Source organism: Acomys minous, assembly GCF_964271855.1.
Source record: "Acomys minous genome assembly, chromosome: 1".
NCBI lineage: Eukaryota > Metazoa > Chordata > Mammalia > Rodentia > Muridae > Acomys > Acomys minous.
The window spans coordinates 151,542,432-151,556,695 of NC_140483.1; the positions used below are offsets into that span (position 1 = coordinate 151,542,432).

General features: G+C 43.7%; 1 protein-coding gene across 1 annotated transcript in view; it reads right to left on the minus strand.

Annotated features, from left to right (window-relative positions):
* Positions 1-603: 603 nt before the first annotated feature.
* Positions 604-14,264, minus strand: part of FRRS1L (ferric chelate reductase 1 like) — a 37,623-nt gene continuing 23,962 nt past the window's right edge. Inside the window, exons 4-5 of the mRNA XM_084776020.1 lie at positions 12,976-13,222; positions 604-7,387 (exon numbers count right to left, since the gene is read on the minus strand). Coding sequence (XP_084632146.1) covers positions 7,215-7,387; positions 12,976-13,222 — 420 coding nt within the window. The 3' untranslated portion in view covers positions 604-7,214. The remainder of the gene's footprint in view (positions 7,388-12,975; positions 13,223-14,264) is intronic.

The following is a 14,264-nucleotide window of genomic DNA, read 5'->3' on the forward strand; positions in this document are numbered from 1 at the left end:
CAGCCTGGTCTACAAAGCGAGTCCAGGACAGCCAAGGCTACACAGAGAAACCCTGTCTCGAAAAAAACAAAACAAAACAAAACAAAAACCCCACATTTAATTACTTAGTGTGTGCGCACCCCTGCCAGCGCACGGATGGCAGAGGACAGCTGTGGGAGTTAGTTTTTCCCTTCTGCCATGAGGCCTCTGAGGATCGAACTCAGGTCACTAGGCTTGGCAGCAAGTGCCCTTACCCACTGAGCCATCTCACCAGCCCCTCTACTTCTTCACTGATACTACAGTTTGGTGACAAATCAGGACCGCAATTGAAATTCTTAAAGCCAGATAAAATGAGCGATAGCCTTGGAATGGGATTAGAGGCTGCCACTTGCTGCTCAATGAGGTATCCAACTGAAACTTTCCATGAACTGATTTTTGCACATTGCTTCTCTTCGGGTACTTTTAGGTGACTACAGCAACACAGCTTTCTTCTTTGTGAGACAAGACAGTTGCCATCTTTCTAAAGATCTATAAGGATTTGGGGAGAATGAAGGAAACATTTGTACTTAAATAACACACAAAGAAAAGAAGTAGAAGATCAAAAGGCACAGCAGAGCAAAGCCATAAGGAATTATAAACTAGTTTTTATTACATCAACAAGAACTTTTCAAATTAGGTTCAGAGTTTATGTTTTCAAAGTTTAATCCCGGTTAATATATTCTGAGTATAACTTAATCCCCTAGAGATAAAAGTGTGTATGGGGGTCAGTGAATGAAATAGTCATTTAGGTAGCAGGAGGTGCTGCTACAATTACTTAAATAGAAACCCATGTCTTTATTAGTAATGCGCCACACGTCTTAGAATAAAAATCCACATAGGACAGGCTTATAAATATACATTTATATATAATCTCAAAATCAATCACAATTGAACATCAGGTACACAACTTTTTATAAAACAAATATAACCCATCAGTGTCTATTTAAAGGCATAGTTTTTAACAAAATAGTATTTTGTAGACAGTCTCAAAAAAAAAAAAAAAGAAAACTATCAGTGCTTCTGGAGCCAGACTGTTCAAGCTTGTCAGTGCATCAGTGGGGATAAGGCGTGTGGAGAAGCTGCGTTCACGCTCCCCAGCGAGTGGTCAGAGCATTCTAGGTGACGAAATGGGAGGAATCGTGACCTGGGTGGGTGCCACACCCACTGAGCGTCCAGCAGACTTAGAGAATGATGAGAGTCCGGAAGAATCGGACTGACTGGTTACACACCTAATAGCAAATATTTGAGCGAAAACTGAAAATATTACCCAGTCGTTGGTGTATTCTTAAATAGAACACACTCCCAAGGCTAGAAGATTTACATACATTTTTCCATCGCCGGGCATATTTAAATTCTTATTTCCCTAAGTACTATTTTCATGAAGAGGAAATTATAGGCAAGTCATCTGTTAAATAAAAACACAAGGAAATCCAACTTGAAACTACACAAATTGCTCACTGAATAATAGAATAAGAAAACTAAGGCAACTTAAAACACGTTTAAGCTGCCATGTAACATGCCAGTTACTCAGCTAATATGAGTCTTGGCTTCTTAATGGTATAGAAAAGTAAAGTTAAGCAACAAATTCATATATGTTCATTCTTAACAATTTGTACAATGTTGAATAGAGGATGCAGAGCTTAATTAGAGAACCTGGAATCCTTCCTATAAACTAAATTACTAAAAACTCAAGGGTAAGTATGTTTGTAATACACATAATGGTTTATCTCTGGTTTTAAAGTATGCAAGAGATCAGAAAAAGAACCAACCCTGACAATAACCTTTAATGTTCATGGTGTGTGTGTGTTTGTGTGTGTGTGTGTGTGTGTGTGTGTGTGTGTCTGTGTGTGTGTGTGTCTGTGTGTGTTAATGTATAAATACACCCGCATCTGTCACATATCTACAAAATGTATGTACATATAAACACACTGAAAATAATCAAGTTGTTCACTAAGTATGCATTTCTATTCAGAGAGTAAGGATGTGCAATAGTCAGAGACAGTCGCCTCAGCGTGTGACCTAGTATGCTGGCTCACACACATTATTTCATTATTCGAGATAGACAGAGCACATGTATAAAACACTCCCGTGCCCTTATGATACTTTTTAAAATTTTTTCTACGCAGAAATATATTAATCTAAAATATAGAAATGTCCACAAAAGAGCAGCTCAACATGGTCATGATTGCCAGACCTCAGGCAAAAATAATGCTGTAACTTACGCAGACTGGTCCCTTACCATTGGTTCTTTCCTGTTGTCCCTTTTGTACCAACTCCAGGAAACATATTAGAACATAAATCTGTAAGGATACCACTATACTAATCTTTTGACAGCAGAAAACTAACTACAAATTATTTTTAAGCAAATTATCCACTAACTTTGATTTTTCTATTTATTTAATTTTATCCTATGTGCATTGGTATGAAGGTGTCAGAGTCCCTGGAACTGAAGTTACAGACAGTTTGAGCTGCCATGTGGGTGCTGAGACGTGAACCTGGGTCCTTTGGAAAAGCAGACAGTGCTCTTAACCACTGAGCCATCTCTCCAGTGCTCTAACTTTGATATTTTTACAACTAGCTACCAATACGTTTTGGTGATAGGATTTACACCTGACCAGATAAACAGTATGCCCATTGACTAAGCCACTGTGGAAAACCAGAGTCCACAACCCAGCCCAGCCCAGTCCAGCCCAGCCTACTTCCTGCTTTTGTTCAGCCTGCAAACCAAGAATAGGTTTTTCCTTTTCCATTAGCTTTTTAAAACATAATATAACATGTTAGCATCTTCTAAGTATATGAAGTTCACATTCCAGTGGTGTTACTAATGCACAGCTACCTTTGTTCACTTCTTAACTGTCTGTGGCAGAGTATAGCCACTGGGACACAAGTACAGAGTTAAAAATATTGACAACCTGGCCCTTTGCAAGGACAATTTAAGAAATCCTGGGCTAGAACCAAGATGGTGTTCAACATCACTTAACACAACATCCCAAATACAGACCGCAAACTTAAACAGCATGAAGACACTGGGGTGGAAATTCACCTCGCGCTTGTCAAACTTTCTGATTTCTTTAAGAGCAAAACGCAGCCCAAGGTAACTGAATGCACCTTCTGGGTTTTCTCTGAATGCGTGTTTGACTAACAGTGGGACAATAAAAGCATGTGGAGTTCCATGCTCTAAGACAGACCAAGGTTTTAAGAAAGTCATGTTTAAAAATTAACTAAGACAAGTGCATTCTTCCAATTGTGTCCAATCCATACCTTACTTTGAAAAAACATTAATGGTACTAAAATGAGCTGGAGGTGTAGCTCAGTGGAACACTCCCTAATGTGTACAAGGACTCGGATATGATGCCCAGTGCTAGGAAGGAAGGAAGGAAGGAAGGGAAAGATGGAAGGAAGGAAGGGAGGGAGGGAAAGAAGGAAGGAAGGAAGGAGCAGGAGAGAGAGCAAGAAAGTGTGGGGGGGGGGACAAAAAATAAGCACTAAAGTGATTTTAGGCAGAAAATAAAGTGATTCAAAATCAAAGGTGTTCCTTTCCTGAAACACAGTTGGAAGAAGTCCTCATATTTGCTGTCAAGTACTAGGGGGCAGGTGAAGGTACCCAGCTGACTTGTGTATGGATAGCAGGTTCTACTGAACGGAAGTTTGAGGACTCGGCATGAGGTGTAGGAAGTCCCATTGGCCCCTTTGGCGCCCCACCCTCCACCCCATGCCTCTGGCTCTAAAGTCAGCCAACCTCAACTTTTCCATCAGTAAAGCTGGATTAATAGCAGACACTTCTCTGGTTGTTAACATCGGAAGAGTTACTGCAGGTGGAGCACTTTAAACAGCTGCAAATAGATTTATCTGCCACTCATATTTCACTTGGGCATTTTACCAAAAAGCACCGATAGGCATCTCCCTCGGGACAAACGCTGTATTAGGAAATGTATTGTCAGATCTGGTGGTGCATGCTTGAACTAGCAACAGCCAGGAGTCAGGAGGCAGAGGGAGGAGGCTGGCTGTGAGGCCCTGGAGAGAGAGAGAGAGAGAGAGAGAGAGAGAGAGAGAGAGAGAGAGAGAGGGAATGGCTAGAGGGATAACGTCGTTCTCTTATATTAGGTGAGAAGGAACAATGAAGTCTACACAGCTTTACCTTGTGCATGTCTGTCAATAGACAGTTCTCTGAGATGGTCAAGGGTTGTGATGCATGCCTCGTCTGTAAATTATTAGTGTAGGACAATAATTATTCTTGAAAATGCCAACTGATGTCCACTGGGACGCAAAAACCACACTGTCACTAAGGATTCCGTCATTTATGTTTTTGGAAGACATGGTTTGATCATAAGGAGGGGATATAAAAACACTGGCTGGTCAGGTAAAGTATATAAGAAATTCCTCTGGCTCCAAGAAACTCACAACATCGAGCCAGTCTGGTGACTTCGTCCATCAGTTTGCTGGGTACCTACTAAAGAGTGGCACTTGCCACAGGCTGAGTTCTGAGAAATGGCTCCTATTAGTGGCAAAAACAAAGACAGCACTTTCAATAGCGCCTGCCTGCTGCATGTGGTAAAGAAGACCAGTGGGCTGCAGGAGCACTGAGTATGGTCCATGTGGTCCAGAGGGCTGGAGGAAGGTGCTAAGTGAGAGCCTTACAGATGAGCTCATTGTCCACGGCAGGGAAGACAGGACAGATGGGCAGGAACAGGTTAGAAGAGGCCAAGACCCCTCGGGCAAGCAGTGGCCCTGAAGCAGAGCCCAGTGGAGCTTGGTAGAGTCATTTGCATGTTACTGCTAGGGCAAGGATAACTGCAAATTCCAAGCAAAAATACACAAAACGGGTCACTAAAGCCCAAAGGTTCAGAAAAACAGTTACTTGGTTTGAAGCAGAAGTGGAAGGGAAACACCACTCACTCCTACTATTAACGGAAGTCTATCTTTATAGATCAGCTATTAGACACATAAGGGATATAAAAATATTGGAATTCTTATTTACAACATGGGTGTCTCTATGTACTCCCAACCCTCACTCCTAGACCAGCTCCTAATGCTGATTAGCAGATAGACGAGCCACGCCTTGAGGGCTAAGCTTGAACAAGATCAGAGGGCTTAGTGAAGAGGCCACTGTAGTGAGGGGGAGCCTCCGACTTGAACCCCTTGCTTTTGGAGCTCAATGCGGGTGCTGCCACAAAGAAGTGAACTTACTTTAGTTTCCAGCCCAGGAGAATCCGAACACTCTCCCACAGGCAGACTCTTGGAGGAGATGGCCTTAGAAACCGAGGTCTGCTGTTGCTCAGCTATCAAGTCGGAGCCAGCTTAGAAGTCATGGGAAGAAATGAGAAAATTCTGGAATGCCACACTGAGAATGGCCCAGCAGTGTAAGTGCCCACAGCTGCTCTCCTATAGGCAGCCTGCTGGCATAGATATTTACGTTAAAGTAACTCTTATTCCCCTGAGGTAACTGTCATCTTGGAGGCTTACTGCCCCTGTCTGCTAACCTAGGCCTAGTCCTGGAAGCTTCTGGCCTCCGAACAATCTAATCCAGGCCTAGAATGATTTCATCCTCTGAGAGGTACTGCTAAAATCAGCTCACACTTTCTAGTTCTTTCCTAACTCTTGAGGGCTGGTTCAACTCAGCTGGTCTGGCTCAAACTCCTCTCCAAGCTGACTGACTCAATCTGGCTTCTCTCTCGGCCTCTGACTGAATTGTTCTGCTTGGCCTCAAACTAACTCTAGCAATCTGTTTTAATCTTCTGGTTCCTTCTCATTCTCTGGCTCGTTTGGTCTTCACCTGTGTCAGTTTGTTCTCTCTTCAACCTATCTCTGCAGAATTCTCCTGGTAAAACTGCCTTTGAATTCCACGAACTCAACTGCACTGCACCACCTCTGACTAGCACTCAGAGATCTGCATGCCTCTGTTTCCTGAGTGCTGGGATTATAGGCATGTGCCACCATACCTGGACCTAGCTTTTTTTTTTTAAACCTAAAAATTGCCCTATATCAGACTGGCCTTGAACTCAGAGATCTGTTTGCCTCTGTCTCCTGGGATTAAAGGCTTGTCTGCATTCTAGCCAGGTCACACAGACCTAGAAGATCTTTGGATGTGATCTCTTGCCAGAGCAGCTATGTTCTCAATTAAGATTCCTCTACATATTTGGACTAAAAGATTATCTGGCTCTTTTGGAGGAAAAAAGGAGAAAGAAAGAAAGAAAGAAAGAAAGAAAGAAAGAAAGAAAGAAAGAAAGAAAGACAAAATTTTAAACGTATATTCTTGGTGATTTTACCTCAGGGTCCCTGCCCCCTATGTTTGCTCTGGATGTTTACAGTGTTTAAAAACACTGATGTATGACTATGTTTTCCTTAGGGTGACTTGTCTGTTGTATGAATATTGAATTATACTTAATGTATGCTGACTGGAACAACACCATTGGCTAAAGCAACCCATGAATACCTTAGTTGACAGAATACTGTAGCAGAAGAGAACAAATTCTAACTACTAAGATTTCTCCTGTTTTTATCATTAAAATCATTTTACGTCCTCAGCAACAGTCATAGTTATATTTTTAAACTTAACTAACTGCAATATAAAACTGTTCTCTCATAGCTACACACTAATTGAGAAGATATTTTAGATACATACAAACCATTTGCTTCTCACTACACTTGCTCCCATACTCCCCATCAACAGTGACTATCTAAAAGCATTATGTCCACGGAAAGGTTCTCAAGAGGTTGTGACATCCTGTAAAGTTCTCCACAGCAACAAGCAAAGTAACCCTCTCGGGCAGTACTGCTCAGTGGTACACATGCCATGACTGGCTCTTTGTCTACCTCGCTGTGTCACCTGATACTGTTAGCCAAGGCAGTGGGACACATAGGATAACAAAAGGCGGCCTTTGTGTGGGCTTAAATCCCAATTGCTATGATGACCCTCACAGTTTTACCATGTCAACGCACAGACACTGTAAAGATCAAATAGAAGACATATTTGGAAGTGTTTGCAACCATTTTAAGTACTTCTGCCTCAAAGTAGGGTTGCCTTGACAATCCTGTTTGACTAGGGAAGAAGCTTTCTCTCTCTCTCTTTTTTTTCTTTTTCCAAAAATGTTGAAATCTTAAATAATCAAAGCTAAAATTATACAGGAGATTATTGAAAAATATATACTGAAGTTTTTTTTTTTAACTCCATCTGGTCTGTGGCCTTGCAGCTGTGGTTAAGGGGTTCCCATCAGCAGGTAGAAAGTCAGGGCAACAATGAGAAGCAAACAGAACGGAGAGGAGAAGGTCTGGTAGGCAGCCGAGGGCATGAAAATGTCTTCGTACTTGTAAATACTGACAACACGCTCTGAAGCCGGCGGAGAGTCTATGTCATGGCGAGTGATGGCGCCTTTAACACAGAAGTAGAGGGGAGGGCTGGTCAGAAGCAGCACAGGGTTACAAGACAGAAACACTGAAGGTAAAGATAAGTCTTCACTGCTAAATACACACACAGTGCTTATAAGATCTGGACTCAGGTATTAGAGCCATCACCAGAATTCTCTGCAATTGCACATAGGACGGAGAACACAAAAATGATTTATCATTACACCCAGAGATGGTTCTTATTGATCTGCAGTTCCCTGCCCCCCTCCCCCCCCCCCCCCCGCCAGATCAGAACAACTGCCTGCTCTCTCTGTTCTGTGGCAGCCAGTTTTAGTATTTATACTTGCATGAACTGAATGGATCTACTTGTCTCTAATAAATTCAGATTTATCAATATCTAATAGAAAAGTCTATCTTTACTTTAAAAAAAAAAGATTTATTTATTATGTATACAGTGTACACTTGCAGGCCAGAAGAGGGCACCAGATCTCATTCTACATGGTTGTGAGCCACCATGTGGTTGCTGGGACTTGAACTCAGGACCTCTGGAAGAGCAGACAGTGCTCTTAACCTCGGAGCCATATCTCCAGCCCCAATATCTTTACTTTTTAAACATTTAAGTTTTAAAAAAAGATTTATTTTGTTTTCAATGTGTATGTGTGTATGCACACGCAGAGGCCAAAATAGGACATTAGATCTCCTGGAGATGAGGTTACAAGTGATTGTGAGTCACCTGATACGGGTACTGGGAACTGAACTTGTGTCCTCTCCAAGAGTAGTGTGTGATCTTAACCTAGGTAACCTCTCCAGCCTTGGTGGGGGAAAGCCCTATGTTTTCAATACAAACAGCAAATGTTACTAATTCGGCCTCTTCAAGTCTGGGGGAAGTGGTGAGCCATGGCTTCCTCATGCTAAACAGATGCCCTATCTCCCAGCTTCCGCCACAACCCCAAACCTCACAGCTGTAGATGAGCAGCTCTAGACAAGGCCAGCCTCCCATACAAGTGGAAGCCTTCTTTCACTGACTGAGCCAGCCTTTGGCTAGGGAGATGGCTCAGTAGGTAGGAGTGTTTATTCGGCAAGCACGGGGGCATGAGGCCCTAAGTTGACTCCCCAACACCCGTGTAAAAAGCCAGGCATGTTTGTGTGTCTGCATAACCTGTGCCTTGGGGAGCAAAGATATGTGTCTATAACTTGAGCAAATGGGGGGACCAAAGACAAGTAAGAGTCTGAGAGTTCATTGGCCAGCAGGCCAGTGTAGACAAAAAGGCCAGTTTCCAGTTCAAGAAATAAGGTGAGCTGAGCACTTTAATCCTAGGACTTGGGAGCTAGGTGAATCCTAGTGAGTTGTGAGTTCCAAGATAGACAGGACCATGTGGAGAAACCCAGCCTCAAAAAGGGGGGGGGGGCATGGAGAGAGAAAGAAAGGAAATAGGCAGAGAATAATAAAGGAAGACATATCTGATATCTTACCCTGATCTCTAATCACACATCTGTGCACTCACAGGAATACACCACAGGGGTAGGGAGAAGAACAAAGAAGGGAAACGAAGAAGAGGAGGGCTGGGCAGAGGTGGCACACGCCTTTAATCCCAGCACTCAGGGAGGCAGAGGCAGGCGGATCACTGTGAGTTCAAGGCCAGCCTGGACTACAAAGTGAGTCCAGGACAGCCAAGGCTACACAGAGCAACCCTGTCTCAACAAAACAAAAGGAGGAGGAGGAGGAGGCGGGGAGGGGAGAGGAGAGGGGAGACTTCCCTAGCCAAAGAGACTGGCATGCCAGATGCCAGCGATATTCAAGAAGTGTAGGGAAGAACAGTCTGGAAAGGGAATACCACAGTAACTGGTCCTTGGATGGAACTTTTCTCCATCTGGTCACCAGAAGAAAGAAGTTCCTCGTGTGAAATGCCTAAGGGCCGGTGGCACAGATCAGCAGCACACAGTTTGCCTGGTGTTCAAGGACCTCTGGCTTAATCCTTAGCACTAAAGAAATAAAATGATAAGAAGAAATGGTAATAAGCCATTTTTTTTTCAAACTATGAGCTATGACGCACACCTATGGTTGCAGCTTCCAGCAAGACTAAGAGAACTGCTTGAACCAAAAGTTTTTCTTCTTAAGATTTTTTTTAAAAGATAAGGCTTTTCCTGAAAGAAAGAAAGAAAGAAAGAAAGAAAGAAAGAAAGAGAAAGAAAAGGCTTGCTGGGCATGGTGGCACATGCCTTTATCCCAGCACTCCGGGAGGCAAAAGCAGGCAGATCTCAGTGAGTTCGAGGCCAGCTTGGTTTACAAAGTGAGTCCAGGACAGCCAAGGCTACACAGAGAAACCCTGTCTTGAATGAATGAATGAATAAATAAGTAAATAAAATGCTTAATGAGGTGAAGTTGATTAGTCATGTCTGACTTGACTTTCTCAAAAAAAAAAAATTAAACCTGAGTTATGGAAACTGAGGCATGAGAGTTCAATGGAAGGGCTTCCCTAGGATTGGAGGTTTTAGGGTTTTTGGAATGTTTGTTTTGTTTTACAGTACCACAGAGTGACCCCAGGTCCATAAACATGCTAGGCAAGCATCTCTGCCATTGACCTCTAGCCCCAGCCTCCCAATTTTCTTTCTGTTTTGCTTTTTCTTTGAGATAGCTTGCCAGGCTAGCCTTAAACTAACCTTGTGGCCCAAATAAGCCTTGACCTGGTGATTCTTCTGCCTCGGCTTCCACAGTAGCTGAAACTACAGGTCTGTACCACCAGGCCTGGTTGCACCAAGCAGAGATTTTTAGTAGCCCTCTCAGGGAGCTCTGCAGGATGTGGTGTAGTGAGCATCCTCGCCTGCTCCCTCCTGTGACTCAAATTCTCTCAGCTGACAAGGAGGTCAGGGCCTACTCTCACTTGTACCTAAGGACACCTAACTCACTGGTCCTTGACTGGCCTCTTGGGCGATGCCGTGCACCTCCAGCTCATGGCTTTCTTGAGAGAAATGGAATCTTCAAGTCTTAGCCCAAACTTTATGCTAAGAGACAAGAATAGAATTGACAGTTGTTACAACTCTCAGGTAACAAGAAAAGCATGGGCCAGCATGTGGGGTGGGAACGGGTCTGTTTTGCTTGGAAACAGTGAGAAGAGAAACCTGGAGAGAGCTTACCAGGTAAAGCCAGATGATGATGGATTTCCCCAAACTTCAGACTCTATGAGAACAACCTTCCAAACATATAAGAGTCTGCATTACTCAATGACCATAGCCAACTGCAGTTCAAAAAAAAAGTTATTTTGGGAGAGTAAGATTTTTTATTTTATTTTAGTTAGTTAGTTAGTTAATTTCGAGGCAGGGTTTCTCTGTGAAGCACTGGCTGTCCTGGACTCGCTTTGCAGTTTAGGCTGGCCTCAAACTCACAGACCTTGCCTGCCGCTGCCTCCCTAAGTACTAAGACTACAGATGTGCACCATCAAACTTGGCTAAGAGATTTTTAAAAAGAGCAAAAGAAGCCGGGTGTAGTGGTGCATGCCTTTAATCCCAGCACTGGGGGAAGCAGAGACAGGTGGATCTTTGTGAGTTCAAGGCCAGCCTGGTCTACAAAGGGAGTCCAGGACAGCTAAGGTTACACAGAGAAACCTTGTCTCGAAAAAAATAAACAAACAAACAAAAAAGAACAAAAGATTGCACTTTGTTTGTCTTACTCCAGTGGACTGTTATGGTTGTCTTATTAGCAGTATCACAGTTAATCTTATATCGAATTCTAATGTATACATCATGTATAGGGCAAATGTGGAGCTTCAGGTAAATACTGCAAGTCTCAACAAATCTCGCACAGATGAAATGGGACCACTGTACAGCATTTTTCAATTTGCTACAGCAATTCCATGTGCTTATTTTCACCTGCCAGTCAATAACTTTACGAAATATGTATTATTATTACCTTACTTTAGGTATACGGAAATGAATCTCAGATTTTAGGTAAGCAGTTACATAGCTACCATGGGCCAGAGACAGTACTAAAAACTCGCATTATCAGATGCTAATCTTACCATTCGAAATGAATTCATCTCCCCAAGCTGACATATTATTTATTTCCCAGGACACTAAAAGGACTTCAAGGTACCATTGCAGACCCAGTGTGGTTACTCTGGGAAACCAGCACATGGAGAGATACCACCAATCTGGAGGCATCCAGCGCTTTTCCCAGAGGGCAACGGGTGGGAAGGGGAAGAGAAGGCAGAGGGGAGATGATGTACTCTCTAAATCAGTGGAAAGAAATCAAAACTGGGGTGGGGGTGTGTGGTAGATCAGATGACACAACAGTAAGTAAAGACAGATGTCAAGCTGGGTGGTATATGCTGATAACCCTAGCCCCTCAAGAGGCTGACGTGGGAGGCTTACTCTAACCTGAGCAGCATAGTAGACACCCAGCTCAAAGAAAAAGAAAAAAACAAAAAAACCAAGGAAGAAAGGTGAAATTCCTAATAGTTAAGAGTGAGAGAATGAGTTCTCCATACAGGACTGCAAACCAAACTTACCTCCCTCCACTCTTGGTCAGGCCACTATGCCAACTGACCGCGTGGAAGGCTGACAAGATGATGAGAGAGTTTTGCCTCAGGAAGTGGCATCATCCACAGTCCAGCATCATCAGGGAACTCATTAGAAATAGAGAATCTCAGCAGGATGTGATTGTATAGTCCCAGCACTCAGGAGGCAGAGGCAGGTGGATCTCTCTGTGGTGAGCTCTGTGAGCTCAAGGCCAGTCTGGTCTACAAAGCGATTCCAGGACAGCCAGGGCTACACAGAGAAACCCTGTCTCAAAAACCAAAAAACACAAAAGCAAAACAAGACAAAGAAAGAAAGAAAGAAAGAAAGAAAGAAAAGGAAGAAAGAAAAAGGAAAAAAGAGAAAGAAATACAGAATCTCAGCCCCCAACTCTAACATGCAGAAGACTTTATTTACCAATATAGCTATGGGATTGTTATGCACCTTAATATTTGAGGAATAATGAGCTAAAATATTAGGTACTTTGATTTGTGACCATGGGAATAGCCAGAGGGTGAGAATTAATGCTTGCTGTCAAGCTCTAGAGAAATCTCTAGAAGCCCTTTCCTCATCAGTATTTTCTTATTAAAAAGATGATGGTTGGCGGCTGGAGAGATGGCTCAGAGGTTAAGAGCACTGTCTGCTTTTCCAAAGGTCCTGAGTTCAATTCTCATCAACCACATGGTGGCTCACAAGCATCTATAATGAGATCTGGTGCCCTCTTCTGGTGTGCAGAAGTAAATCTTTATTTTCAAAAAAGATGATGGTTAAAAATTGACAGCCTTTGGAGTCTGAAAAAGCCCAGAATTAAGTTTTATTTCTGCCACTAATTAGTATCCTAGCATGAGCATGTTTCTTATTCTCTGTAACAAGGGGGCGACAGCATCTGGGCGTCTTCAGGATGGGGTGAGAGCAAACAGAACTATCTGCACTCCACGGCTGGCATATGTTTGCTTCATGAAGTGTACCCTCGTCCCATGTTTCCTTTCCCATGTAGAATATGCAGAGTGCTTGTGGCTCTCAGTCACACAGTGTGACTCCACTTAACAACGAGCCCAGTGGTGACTGGTGTTCAATGCAGAGGCTGAAACGGAGGCTTACCCTGAATGGCCGGACCCCAGGCAAACAGGTAGTACCAGCTCAAATGCAGATCCACGATCGTCTCATCCCTGGGGACATTCACGGGGCGCTTAAACCTGCAGGTGACACGGTTGTTCTCAAACACTCCTTCTTCATCTCGGGCAGGGTTTCTCTGGACCTCCTTTGCCCACTGGCCCACGTTATAAAAGTGCTGTATGCGGACTCTGCCATTGTCATCATGGACACAGGCCATGACATCATCGCCGCCCTGGCAGAGAAGAAAGGTTGGGAAGAAAAAAAGTGAAAGGTCTGCTGTCTGATATATATATATATCTCAGAGCCTCTGTAATTAGAAATATCATAGAGAGTATGTTAGATGCCACTAAATAATCTGGGCCAGTGAGATGGCTCAGACAGTCAAGGCAAGGTGCTTGACACCAAGCAGAGTGGCCTGAGTTGGATCCCTTCGGTCCGCCTGGCAGAAGGAGAGAGCCAGCTCCTGCGAGTTGTCCTCCACCAGGGCACCACGGCATGCACACCTCCTACATAAGTAAATATGTTAAAAAAAATTTTTTTAAACCCTTTTTAAAAAGTCTTAAACAAGCAGGCAAAGTCAGCATCACAATGACTGACTGACATCTAGAAGTCAGCGTCACAGTGATTGTCATCTTGGGCCCGCCTGCTGGGACAGCTGGAGGATGTGTCATTACCCATGCATCCCTGCGCGAAACCACATAGATGGCCTGATGAGCACGGCCGGGCAAGTCCATCTTGAAGCTCATTCTAACAGAGAAAGCAAAACTTCAGTTCTGAAAAACCACCCAAAGCAATGGCCTAATCCAGTCTTTCATTTAAAAAGGGCCAGATGCTATTACAAAGGGGAGAAAACTAAAGTCACATGACCACAGTAGGGAACAACAGACAATCGATGTTGTTCTGGAACTAGGAAATGACAGTGACTTCACAGCAGCGAGCGTGGTTGGTCACGCTGAACTATACACTGGGAAATGGTAAAAAATGACACATTCTAGGTGCACGAAGTTAGCAAACAGGCGATTGTGCTGGTCCGCCCTCAGGGACCCTGCAATTGCTCACATCATGATCCGCCTGTGGTCCCAGGTGTAACAGGTTTGTGTGGCCTGATAAAAGGACAGTCGTCCACATCCCAGCTCTCTCTCTGTCCCTGGTGTTCTTGCTCCCCCTTTCTGTCCTCGGTGTCCCCACACCTCCTTGACCCCTCTCTCTGCCCCCCTGGCTCTTCTGCCGTCTGTCTGTCTGTCTACACGTCCACTTGTCTGCTTTCACTTCAC